Source organism: Rhinolophus sinicus, linkage group LG04 (genome assembly GCF_036562045.2).
Source record: "Rhinolophus sinicus isolate RSC01 linkage group LG04, ASM3656204v1, whole genome shotgun sequence".
Taxonomy (NCBI): Eukaryota; Metazoa; Chordata; class Mammalia; order Chiroptera; family Rhinolophidae; genus Rhinolophus; species Rhinolophus sinicus.
Window position 1 is genome coordinate 83,646,499 of NC_133754.1, and position 13,203 is coordinate 83,659,701.

Genomic DNA, 13,203 nt, shown 5'->3' on the forward strand with positions numbered 1-13,203 from the left:
CATGTTTATCTTCTTAGGGTCTTGGTTTCTTCACCTGTAAGAAGATATTTATAAGATTCGATGTTCTCAAACGGTATATTATTTATAATAATATCAGAACTGCCACCATTTACCTTAGTATTGTTCAAGAGGAAAAGATAATGATTGTAATTATACTGCATAACAGTACTTCTTACATAGGCAACATAGTGAAAAATTATGCTTGCGTTGAGTGAAAATTTTGTCTAGTTTTGTTTAGAATCTCTCCTAAAACCCTAAAAAGGTAACAACACTGGTATCATTCAAAATTCAGTGAACAGAAATAGACATTATTTATGGTTGGGGACATGGCATTTTTAAAGAATAATTTCATTACAAATGAAACAAGCAGACTTATGCCCAGTGTCAGAGCCTGAATATTGCTCTCCAAGTAGTTCTTGTATAGTCACCATGGTATTTTGGCAGACGAGAAATGAAAATTGGGTTTAATCCAAAGAGGACAGTGCATATGAAGCTCCAGATGAATATAGGACTGTCACATTTTGCAGAAATCTACTGACCTGTATTTGCTATTCATGACAATAAGCCCATGACTAGCGATGGGAACCAGGCAGCCCTAACATCATAGAGAAAGACAGGTAGTGCATGGTAAATTCAACCCAAAATATGGGGGAGAATGATTAAGACATGGGTTTCAGCATGGCTGGCAAGGGAGCATTCTACTGAGTAGAGGTAATTCCTGGAATTTCCCGCATATGTGGATTCGAGATAAGGTTGCCAGCTTTAGCAAATAAAAATACAGGGCACTCAGTTAAATGTGAAATTCAGATATAATGAGTAATTTATAGTATAACTATATGCCGAATATTATACATTCCTTTACTAAAAATACTCATTGTTTATCTGTAATTTATATTTAACTGGACATCCTGTATTTTATCTGGCAATCCTAATTAGAAATGATTAGTCACTGGAAGACTTGGATAAACTGGAATAAATCTCTCTATCTCTACAGTTCATTTATTTCACTCATTTATTGAAGGAGAATTCTCAGGCAAATGAAGGTTAAGTAAATAAGTCAAAGTCATATGACTGGTAAGCAAAAAAACTACAATTTTAACGTAAATATGACAGACTCAAAAACCTGTGCTCATAAACAACAGAGTGTTGTGAGACTGTGTGAGATGCTGGGCATACAGGTACAGATAAAGGTGACCCTTGTACTCTAGAAATCTGTGGTCTTGTGGACAATTGTTATCTGCATAAATAATAGGAACATGAATACTAAAGAATATTAGAAGGTGGAATAACCCACCTTCCTCTGAAGGACCATAGGCTTTATGGGTAAGGAAACAAAAACCCTTGAATTTTGATTGTAAGGCTTTATTCAAAAGATTCTTTCCGTCTTTGTGGAACTCACGTCATGTAACATTCAGAGTCTCTTTCTTGGGTTTCAATTTTCTTAGCCATAACGTAGAGATGATCCAGGTTATTATTCTGTTGGAAACTACTCCAGCCAGAAAGTGGAATTTGGAAAGAACTACCAGCTCTCTAGCTTCTCCCACAGGTGAGCCTATTTACAGAGGGTTCTATTCTCCTCCTCCAAGGCCAGGGTGAAGTGGGGGGGCCATCAGCCTCAGGTCAGTGTGGGCATGAGTGGGTGGGGAATGTGCCCCATTCTCAGGTGTGATGTTAGCAAGACTACGTGATTCACAGACCTTAACCCACATCTCCCAAAGAGGTCTCTCCTAGTAATGAAATGATATTTGTTCAGAATCAGATAAGGAACACTGATACTCCACTTCACATAATCAAACATTACCTACTGCTATTTCATACCCTTATTATTTTATGTATTTAAAATTTTTATCTTCATCTTTTTTTTAAGGAAGTCGTATTTTGTATAAATATCTTTACAGTATGAGGTTTTGCTACTGTTTTGTTTCGTGTTATAGTTCTTAAGAGGCTTGCATGTACATCAAGAAGAAATTCCTCAAGGATAAGTCCATGAAAAACTAGGACATTTATTTCCAGTCAAGGGAGGAAAGCAAGGTGGGTGAAACAGGAGTCTGCAAAATGTATCCATATGTTCTGGAGTTTGAAGGACTTACAGTTTGCTTCCATCTAAGGAGATTTTGATTTGGGAACCGGCGTTGGATAGGGAGACAATATCCACCACTTCCTACAGCATTTTTTTTCGTCATTACATACACCAATGGTATCATCTGTGGAGGTGCAGCCTCCGTTTTTGCACACTCCTTTCAAAAGAACACATTGCTTTTTTCCCGGGATAATGCCAGTCCTTGCTGCACAGAAAGAGATTTAACAACATCAGTAAATCACCATCAAATTACTGGTAATGTAGATAAGGCAATAAATTTACAGGAGGATGGCTTTGGGATAGACGAGATGATATTACCTACATGAAAAGATCAGACACTTAGGCAAAAGAAGTGCCTTTTTGCCGGAGGGGACTAAGAGTATGGAACTCTACACATGTTGGAGAAGCCTTGCTGAGTTCTAGAAGCATTAGAGAGTTGTCCTTCTCTGGGGAAGCACATTTTGAAATGTGTGGGGCAATTGGTTGTTGTCACCATGACTAGGGAGGTGTCCTTGATATTTAGTGGGTAAGGCACAAGGTTGTTCACTTTCCCATCTATTAAATTGCCCTGTCACATGTTCTTATCCCTTTTTAGAGAAAGCCTGTGAATCCTTCAAATTCCACCTTGCCTAATTTCCCTGTTTCAGGACTATGCAAGAAACATTTTCTGTGTTGTCCAAGGCCCCTTATGTGTAGGTACAAAGAGAGAAGTTCCTTCAGAGCTGCAAAGTATTTTTTCTTAAATATATCCATATGTCTTCTTAATTCATTTGGCTGCTGAGAAGCATATAACTAAGGGTGCGCTCCAATACAGCCCTTTCCTTCAGTCTCAGTGTCCTTCCTCTAGGCTTTCTGCACAAATCGGGTTCATTCTTTCCCCTGTGGATCACAGTGGGTGTTACATGTTATGTTCATTAACAGAAGCTAGTGTCTGAACCACCCTATTAACCCACCTGTATCTCATTTTGTCTTTACTATCATATAATATATTAAGAATACTCCCTTTACCTTCTTCCTGGCATAACTGATTTGGAAGAGACAAACAAGGGCAGCTCTTGACTCTCCTGGAGGAAGGGGTTGATGTCATGACTTGAAAGGCATGTCTGTGAAGGATCCTTGTCATATTTGTGGGGAGGCTAACTTTGCTATCAACCCCATATACCCTCCTGTTCTTCCCTGTTTCTTTTTTCATTGTGGTAAAGACACTTGCAGGGACATAGTCTCAGAGAGCAGTTTCCAGGCTCTCGGCCTCACGTGGAAAGGTGCTGGCTCAGGTAGTAGATGGCCGTCAGCTATGACTAGTTGGCCATCAGCTGTTACTGGTTACCCGTTAGCCACTGATATAACTGCCCTGGCTAAGCTAGCAAGCGCGGATTGCAATTGGCAAGTGAGGTTCGTTGGCAGAGAAGTGGACAGCAGATTGCGGATCGTGTGGCTCCTGCTTCCTGTGTCTCCAACCCAGCTGCCAGCGAGAATATAGTGGTATGACTCCCTTATCTATGGCTCTGTGGGTGTTCCTTTTTGGCCTCACCGTATCTGCGTTCTTGTGCGTGGAGCGGGAGCCGAGACCCTGTATAACAACACTAAACATGAGATCTATCCTCTTACATTTTTAAGTGCACAATACAGTATTGTTAACTATAGGCACCATGTTGTACAGCAGATCTCTAGAACTTACTCATTTTATATAACTGAAACTTTATACCCTTTGCACAGCAACACCCCATCCCTCTCTCCCTCCAGCTCCTGGCAACCACTATTCTACTCTATGAGGTCGGATAATTAAGTTTGTGAACTCATCCTAGAAAAAGTGCTGCATACTTCATTCCTGAATATCACTATGGTCACCTTCGAAGTACTCCCCTTGGGAAGCAATGCACTGATGCCAGAGCCTAGCCCACTCTTCCAAGCAATTTTGGAACTCTTTTTCTGGAATGGCCATCAGAGCTGTCATCATATTACCCTTCATGTCCTGAATGTCATCAAAATGTCTTCTTTTAATATTTCCTTTATCTTTGGGTAAAGAAAGACATCACTGGGGACAAGATCAGGTGAGTAGGGAGGGTGTTCCAATACAGTTATTTGTTTACTGGCTAAAAACTTCCTCACTTCCCACTTCCCACTTCCATGGGAGCTGGTGCATTGTCATGCATGATGCAAGAGCCATGAATTGTTGGCAAAATTTCAGGTCTTCTAACTTTTTCACACAGTCTTTTCAGTACTTCCAAATAAACTTGGTTAACTGTTCATCCAGTGGTACAAATTCATGATGAATAATCCCTCTGATATCAAAAAAAGTTAGCAACATCGTTGCAAAAAGTTTGCAAACTTAATTGTCAGACTTTTGTATGTTTCTGTGAGTTTTACTATTTTAGATATCTCATATAAGAGGAATTGGCAGTATTTGTCTCTTGACTGGCCTAATTCACTTAGCGTGATGTCCCCCAGATTCATAGGTTTTGTTGTGCACTGTTTCTACCAGTCCCATGTCTGTTATCCTTGGCCCTGATGCTTTCTGCCTGTGAATTCTGAGTCCTTTACACCTTCGTTGATGCTCTCTCTTCATCACCTTTGATGATTTTGTCTTCTACTTTGGGATCCTACTGTAATGGAATCTGGATCTTGGTGCCTAGAGTAAGAACCTACTTTCGGAGAACACAGAAGGGGTCTCATCAAATTAAAGATGGAGGCACAAAGGCTAGCAGAGAGTAGGGACAGTACACATTTTCAAGTCCAAACATGATTATGACTTAGAGAATCCACATAGAGTTAGAGCAGGCTTATTTACCTTTAGATCACAGAAATCACTGGATTGAAAGATTAAGGATTTTGATTTCCTAATTCCTCATGATTGTTATTTATGCCCATTATCTATTTTCACACAGTTGCTGGTGGTTTCTCAGGCTGACTTCCAAGTGTTTGTTTACCTCAAAACATGACAATCTCGGGCTTAAAAAAGAAGGACGCTACTGTAAACTTGAAATTCTTTCTATGGTAGAGCCAGGAAGAGAGACTGAAGAAAGACTAATGTAAGTAGTGAAACAAAGGGAAAGATCTATCAAGGAAACCTGTCAGGTTTGTAGGCTGCCTAGAACCTATACATAATCCTAGTTTGTGTGAATAAACCCAAAACCCCCGTGGTGATCTAGAGACTAGTACTGACTATTACCCACCTATAGAGTAAAGTCTGATTGTCTTGCCCTCCTTGTTTTTCCAGTGCCCTCCCACCCTGACTTAGCATTAGTGCCACACAACTAACCCTGGCATACTTCATCAAATGCTTGGCACATTTTCTAATCTCAACTAGCGCTCTCATATAGCGGCCTTCTTGCAGTTCCTGGAGCACACTGCTTACTTCTGCACCAGGGACATGGCACTGGCTTCTTCCTTTGCCAGGAGTGTTGAGTGTTCCTTGCCAGGGATTCATTAATTAACACTTACCTTTCCGTTTTCAGCTGGAAGTCAAGGAAGTCTTCTCTGATGTTGCAAATAGACAATGACTTATAATTGTAATTGAACTTGTAATACTCTGTTCCTCTTCATTGTACTTATTAAAATTTATAATTATATGTTTATTGTTGTAATCATTTGACTAACATCTGTCTTCTATATTGTGGGTAGCCATGTTCTTTTGTTTCCTGTTGTATCCTGGGTATCTAACATAGTCTTTTTTTAAAATAACAGGCGCTCAATAAATATTTGGTCCTGTTGAATGCAGTTAAGTACTCTGACCCCACACACATTTTCTATCTTACTCCTTCTAAAACTTCTTGGCTTCTGTCTATTTTTGACTATCGGTCCCTGCTCTTGTGTGTACTATTCTATTTGTGATTATCCAGTCTTGTCATTATTGTATTAGCGTCTCTAAATCATAGGCCTAGATTTCTTAGAATCTTATTTTCCCACCAGTTATTTCTGGCCTTTGCTCTACAGCAACCCTTTTTGCCGTTTTCTTCACACCCTAAGACAACTATTGCCATATCCCTTTTTCCACTATAATGGTGGGTTTTGGCCAGACTTTTACTTCCAGGAGATCTATCCCTCCTTAATATATATATGTATATGTGTATATTAATATGTATATTTGTTTATTTATTTATTTATTTTAAAGACCAGACTCATAACATGGGCTATGAGACAGTCATTTATGTGGAGCTGAATTTAGCTTAGGTGGTAGAGGGCAAGCCTGAGGAAACAAATATTCACTCCTCAGCCATGCTGACATAATTATCTTGGAGCAAATGCTTTCAGCTATCTAAAAATTGATAGCCATTTATCTGATTTTATGGAACACAGATTAGGAAAATCCGAAGGCTGGGATAAATAGTCCAATAATAATGTCAGAACATTAAGCTGGTTCAACATGTCTACCTTAAACAATGGAGGAAAGTAATTTAGAGGAAAAGTGAAGTAAGATGTTTCAAAAACATTGTGCCTTCCAAAAGAGGAAACTTGAAAATCTCCTTAGGTTCCTCAATACCTAATTAGGAGATTTTGATGTAAAAAGACTGACAGAAATTGGAGTTAGCATTGTATGGGCGTACCCACACCTGTAGATTGATGGAAACAACACTTGGTTCTAGCTGCAGTGTGGCCGCTACCTGTGTGACCTTAATAAAATCATGTTCTTTATGTGGACAAGAATTCTCTTATTTATAAAATTAAATAATTAATCATTAAATTGCCTTCTAATTTTAAGTCATTAACATTATATAATTTTACATTAGGTGTCACTGTAAGTGTGAATCCCCACAGCTGTGTCTTCTTCTGACAGAATTAAGAACCAAATGAGAAGTACATAAACTTCTTCAGGAAGAGACAACTATATGTCTGGTAGTTCCCAAGACATCCATAGATTAGGCAAAGAGTCAAACAAATGAGTATCTTTGATTGTATTTAAAAGAATCTTAGAGATGAACCAAGGAAGAGAGAGTTATCCAGACTATATCTATGTTCAATGACCACAAACATTATTTTGAGGGATCTGAACATCCTGCTACTAACAGTGGAGCAAAGGACTTTGGCAGTTCTTACAAAAATCTGAATGAACACATTTCCTTTTTTCTTTGATTCTTCATGTTAATATTCAAACTTGTGAATCATGGGTCCTAAGGATGTATGTCAAATTCTTAAAATGCTTCTTTCATATTTTTGTCTTTTGCTTAAAATTTTGCCATTGAAGTATTATTCCTCTGCTTATGGTTTTTCCAAATTCCCCTGCTCCTTGTTGCTTTTTTTATAACTTGATGCTATCCTTTTTTGCTGAGCTCTGCCTTCTACACCTAACTTCTACCCTTCACAAATATTCCTTACCAGTAAACTCTGCATCATCCATTCACTAACCAAATCTAAACCAATAGCTGCCATTTTCAATCTCCTTTTGGGTGACTAGGGCCCTAGTAAAAGCTATTTGATTTGTATGCTAAACCTTAAGTCACATGTCAAAGCTTCTTCACCTCTCTGTCTACTTAAGCCCCATTTTCTAATCATGGAGCTCTTGGATCTTGTTTTCTATTGATGGAAATCTTTGTCCTGCTTTGCAATATTGATTGTCCTCCTTATTTTTAAGGGAGATGATTATGTTGGAATTCTGAATTCTTAAAGGCTGTTCATTAGTGTCTGAGTTCAGATGCCCACAGTATAATTGAGCATCCCAATAGGCCTTCTAAGAAAACTACCTCTATCATTATTCACCATCTTACCTTTTGGTATTATAATCACAAAGAAGAGGAGAACAGAAAGAAGGGAATGGAGTCTCATGGCTGAATGCCCAGTAGAGAGGTGAGTGATCAGGGATAGTGGAACACAGGGCCTTTTATTTACTTCTGCGGGACTAAGGTTCCTTTTGATCAGTGAAGCTTAACAAGTAAGAAAATAAAACAGCTTCCGTTGGAATATTTCCAAACTCTGGAGTCTCTAAATTTGGTGACAAATTAACCTAATTATAGGAAACTAGATGACCAACCTTTCACTTTTTCCATGGATTCTCACATTCCCCAGAGGTCAGTACTTTTGGCCAGTCATCTTTTGAGGGGAGCCAAGATGTAGACTTCTGCAAGTGTGAAGTCCTTCTTATCAAGAGTCCTCTGATTGGCAAAGGAACTCTTTGACAGTACACTCTTTTCCACAATAGGGATAAAAGAATTGCCCAAGGACCATGTTTAAAAAATGAATCTGTATTTTTCAATTATTCCTTAAAAGAGAGGCTAGTGTCACATGGGTACGATGTTCTTAATAGCATCTGAAAGGTAAATACACTTAGCTCACATTGAAAACTAACATTTATTTTTATCTGTTATCAATCTTTAGTGTAATTTTCCCACATGACAAGGGTAATGAGATCAGGACACTTAAATATCAGAGATAAAGAGCAGACTCTTTCCTCAATAGCTATCTTTTGTGAAAAGACATGTCTACAGCTGAAAGAGACTCCCTGTCCTCTCAGTCTACCCCAACATATAGAAATAAAGTATCGAAAGCTTAAGAAATGCCTTTGGTCAAGAATCAATTGACCTAAAACCAATTTATCTAACACTAATTTACTTACTGACCAATGGCTTAATGACACATTTTTGTAAATTTGTTTAGTTTTTTCACCTATAAACCTTCATATATGATATCAGCTTTTTTTCAGGAAAAAATTTATATACTTTTATGTCTTCTATTTTGATGACTTTTCATCATTTTCATGTTTGTTAACTAGTGTGTTTATTTATTTTTAATAACTGAGATATAGTTGACATATATCATGTGTAAGTTGAAAGTGTTGAACTGGTTGATTTGATACATTTATATATTGCAGTATGATTACCACTGTAGTGTTAGCTAACTAACACCTCTATTGAATTGCATAATTATTATTTATTTTGTAGTGAGAACAATAAAGGTCTAGGCTCTTAGCAACTTTGTAGTACATAATACAGTATTATTGACTATAATCACTATGCTGTGCTTTAGATATCCAGAAATTATTTACAAATTGCAAGTTTGTACCCTTAAACATCATCTCCCCAATTGCCCTCCCCCTCAGTCCCTGGTAACCAACATTCTACTCTCTGTTTTTATGAATTTGGCTTTTTTAGATTCCAAATATAAATGATGTTGTATAATATTTTGTCTTTCTCTATCTGACTTATCTCACTTAGCATAATGCCGTGAAGTTCCATCTACGTTGTTGCAAATAGCAGAATTTCATTTTTTCTCATGGCTGAATAATATTTCATTATATACATATATATAATATGTATATTATATATACATGTAATATGCATAATATTATATAATCTATTATATAATAGGAAAACTGTATTAAAATTGTATACACATTTTAAGAAAGGAAAACAATATTAAAATTGTAATAGTCAATATATACTGATAACAAAAGATGAATACAAGTCATATTTGACTTCTGCAATTACAAGAGGTGTTCAAAGTGGTTACCGTCACTTCTGATTATGGCGAACTACAACTACTACTTGAGCAACATTGATCAAAGTGTCCACTTGCATACATTTTTTTTTTTGGTTCCCCCGGTGTGTGTGTGTGTGTGTGTGTGTGTGTGTATCACATATTCTTAACTGTGCATCCATTGACAGACACTAAGGTTGTTTCCATATCTTGACTATTGTGAATATTGCTACAATAAACATGGGAGTGCAGATTTCTCTTCAAATTCCTGTTTTCATTTCCCTTGGATATATCCAGAAATGGAGTTGCTAGATTATGTGGTAGTTCTATTTTTAATTTTTGAGGAATCTACATACTATTTTCCATAGTGGCTAAATCATTTTACATTCCACCAACAGTGCACTAGGGTTCCTTTTTTCCACATTCTTGCCAACACTTGTTATCTTATGTCCTCTTGATGAGAGCTGTTGTAACAGATGTAAGGTGATATCTCACTGTGATTTCAATGTACATTTCCTGGTGATTTAGTGATGTTGAGAATCTTTAATGTACCTGTTGGCCCTTTGTGTATCTTCTTTGGAAAAGTGTCTGTTTAGTTTCTCTGCTAATTTTTTATTTAGATTATTTGGGGTTTTTGTTGTTGTTGTTATTGAATTATATGTGTTCTTTATATATTTGTGTATTTATGCATGTTAACCCCTTACGCGATATACTTGTAGGGTTTGCAAATATTTTCTCCCATTCCATAGATTGTCTTTCATTTTGTTGATTGTTACTTTTGCTGTGCAGAGCTATGTAATTTGATGTAGTCCCATTTGCTGATTTTTGCTTTTCTTACTTGTGCATTTGGTGTCGTATCCAAAAAAATTATTTTCCAAACAAATGTCAAGAAGTTTATCCTTGTTTTCTTTTAGGAATTTTATGTTTAAGTCTAATTCATTTCAAGTTAATTTTTAAGTGGTGTAAGATAGGGGTCCAATTTTATTGTTTTGTAATATGGTTATCAAGTTTTCCCAACACAATTTGTTGAAGAGACTATCATTTTCCTATTATGTGTTTTGGTTCCCTTTTCAAATATTAGTTACCTGTATATATGGGGATTTATTTCTGGACTCTCTATTCTCTTTCATTGGTCTCTGTGTCTTATTTTTAGGCCAAAAGTATTATATTATTTTCTTGTTTTTGATGCTATTGTAAATACAATTGTTTTTAAAATTTTGTTTTCAGATAATTTTTGTTTGGGCATAGAAATGCTACTGATTTTTGCATGTTGATTTTGTGTCCTCCAACTTTACTGAATTTGTTGACCAGCTCTAACAGTGTTTGGTGGAGTGTTTAGGATTTTCTGTATATAAAATCATGTCATCTGCAAATGGAAACAATTTTAGTTGTTCCTTTCTAATTCTGAATGCCTTTTATTTCTTTTTCTTGCCTGATTGCTGTGGCTAGGACTTCCAGTACTATGTTGAATAGGAGTGGTAGAGTACTTCCTTTACTTGTCTTGTTCCTGATCTTAGAAAGGTTGCAAACTTTCACCACTTTGTATGATGTTGGCTGTGAGTTTAACCCATATATGGCCTTTATTATTGTTGCTGAGGTACTTTACATACATATTAATACTTAATTTGTTGAGAATTTTTTAAAATCATGAATGAATGTTAAATTTTGACAAATGTTTATTATGTATCTATTGAGATGATCATATGATTTTTATATTTCATTGTATTAATTTGATATATCACATTTATTGATTTCCATATTATGAATCATCCTTGCATCCCATGGATAAATGCCATGTGAACATGGTGAATGATCCTTTTAATGTGCTTCTGACTTCAATTTGCTAGTATCCTTTTCTGACTTAGGTATCTGGGTAATGCAGACCTCATAAATGAGTTTGGGAGTGGTCCCTCGTCTTCAATATTTTTTGGAAGAGTTTGGGAAGGATGGTCATTCGTTCTTCTTTAAATGTTTGGCAAAATTCACCAGTGACGCCATCTGGTTATGGAATTTCTTCATTGGGAGACTTTTGATTAGTCATTCAATATGCTTACTAGAAATTGGTCTGTTAAGATTTTCTGTTTCTTCCTGATTCATTCTTGGTAATTTGTATGTTTCTAAGAATTTATCCATTTCTTCTTGGATGTCCAGCTTTTTGGGAGTGTAGTTGTCATAGAGCCTTTTATCATCCTTTGTATTTCTGTGTTCCCAGGTGTAATGTCTCTTATTTCATTTATAATTTTGTTGATAGACCCTCTCTCTTTGTTTCTTGTTTAGTCTAGCTAAAGGTTTGTCAAGTTTATCTTTTCAAAGAAACAACTCATTTTTGTTAACCTTTTGTTTTCCTGTTATCTATTTTGTTTATTATGTCTTAATTTTTATTATTTTCTTCTTCTGCTAACTTTGGGCTTAGGTTGTTCTTCTTTTTCTAATTCCTTGAGCTGTGAAGTTAGGTTGTTTATTTGATTTATTTCTTGTTCCTTAACATATTTATTAATTTATTGCTATGAACTTCCTTCTTAGAGCTGCTTTTGCTCCATCCTATAAGTTTGATATGTTGTATTTCTATTTTCTTTCTTTCAAGACTTTTTAAAATTTCCCCTCTAATTTCCTCTTTAATCCATTGCCTGTTCAGGAGAGTATTGTTTAATTTCCATGTATTCTTGAGCTTTCCAGTTTTCCTTCTGTTGTTGATTTGTACTTTCATACCATTTTAGTCAAAGAAGATACTTGTGTGATTATAATCTTCTTACATTTGCTAAGACATTTTTCTGTGGCCTAAAATATGGTCTATACTATAAAACATTTCATGTGCACTTGAGAAGAATGTGTATTCTACTGTTGTCAAGTAGAATGTCCTATATATGTCTGTTAGGTTCATGTGGTATATAATGTTGACATATGCTGTTTTCATATTGATTTTTTAATGTGAAAAATGCCTTCACATTAAAGTGAAGTGCCTTCACATAAAATGCCTTCTCTGTCTGGATGATTTAAGAGTGAGGTATTTAAGACCCAAACTATTATTGCATTGCTGTTTATTATTTCTGTTAATCCCATAAGTTTTTGCTTTATATAGGTGCTCTGATGTTGAGTAAATAGCTACAATTTTTATATTTTTTGATGGCTTGAACCCTTTATTATTATATAATAACTTTTTTCCTCTTTCTTTTTTACCACTTTTAGTTTAAAGTCTATTTTGTTTGATATAAAAAATAGCTACCCTTGTTTATTTTGGTTACCAATTGCTTGAAATACCTTTTTCCAGCCATTCACTACAAAGTCTATGTGTGTCTTTAAAACTAAAGTGAGTCTGTTGTAGGCAGCATATTGTTGGATCTTATTTTTTTAATTCATTCAGTCATCCTATATATTTTTATTGCAGAATTTAATCCATTTATATTAAAAATAATTATCGATAAGTAAGGACTTACTATGGCCATTTCATTAATTTTTTTGACTATTTTATAGGTCCATTGTTCCTTCCTTATAATCTTGCTGTCTTCTTTCATGATTTGACATCTTTTAGTATCAGCATGCTTTGGTATCTGTACCATGTTTTATTGTGTAATTACTAAAAGTTTTTCCCTATGGTTATGATGAGGCTTACATGAAATATATTAAAAGCCTAACACTTTTTTTTGAACTGTTACAACTTAACTTCAATAGCATCCCTAAACATTTTATGCCAATGAATGTAACTTATTTAAAATAGA

The 13,203-nt window shown here is 35.8% G+C and overlaps 1 protein-coding gene across 1 annotated transcript; it reads right to left on the reverse strand.

The window, feature by feature from the left end:
* Positions 1-2,103: 2,103 nt before the first annotated feature.
* LOC109456910 (beta-defensin 130B) lies at positions 2,104-7,840 on the reverse strand. Its single transcript, XM_019749447.2, has 2 exons — positions 7,783-7,840; positions 2,104-2,285 (listed from the first exon to the last, which is right to left on the reverse strand). The coding sequence occupies exons 1-2, from the start codon at positions 7,838-7,840 to the stop codon at positions 2,104-2,106; spliced, it is 240 nt and encodes a 79-aa protein (XP_019605006.2).
* Between the last annotated feature and the right edge of the window lie 5,363 nt (positions 7,841-13,203).

What these genes read in the sequence shown, in the direction of transcription:
- LOC109456910 (XM_019749447.2), bottom strand. Translation starts at nt 7,840, where the DNA reads ATGAGACTCCATTCCCTTCTTTCTGTTCTCCTCTTCTTTGTGATTATA. An exon ending in TGTGATTATAATACCAAAAG is followed by an intron (nt 2,286 to 7,782) that starts GTAAGATGGTGA and finishes CTTTCTGTGCAG; the next exon opens with CAAGGACTGGCATTATCCCG.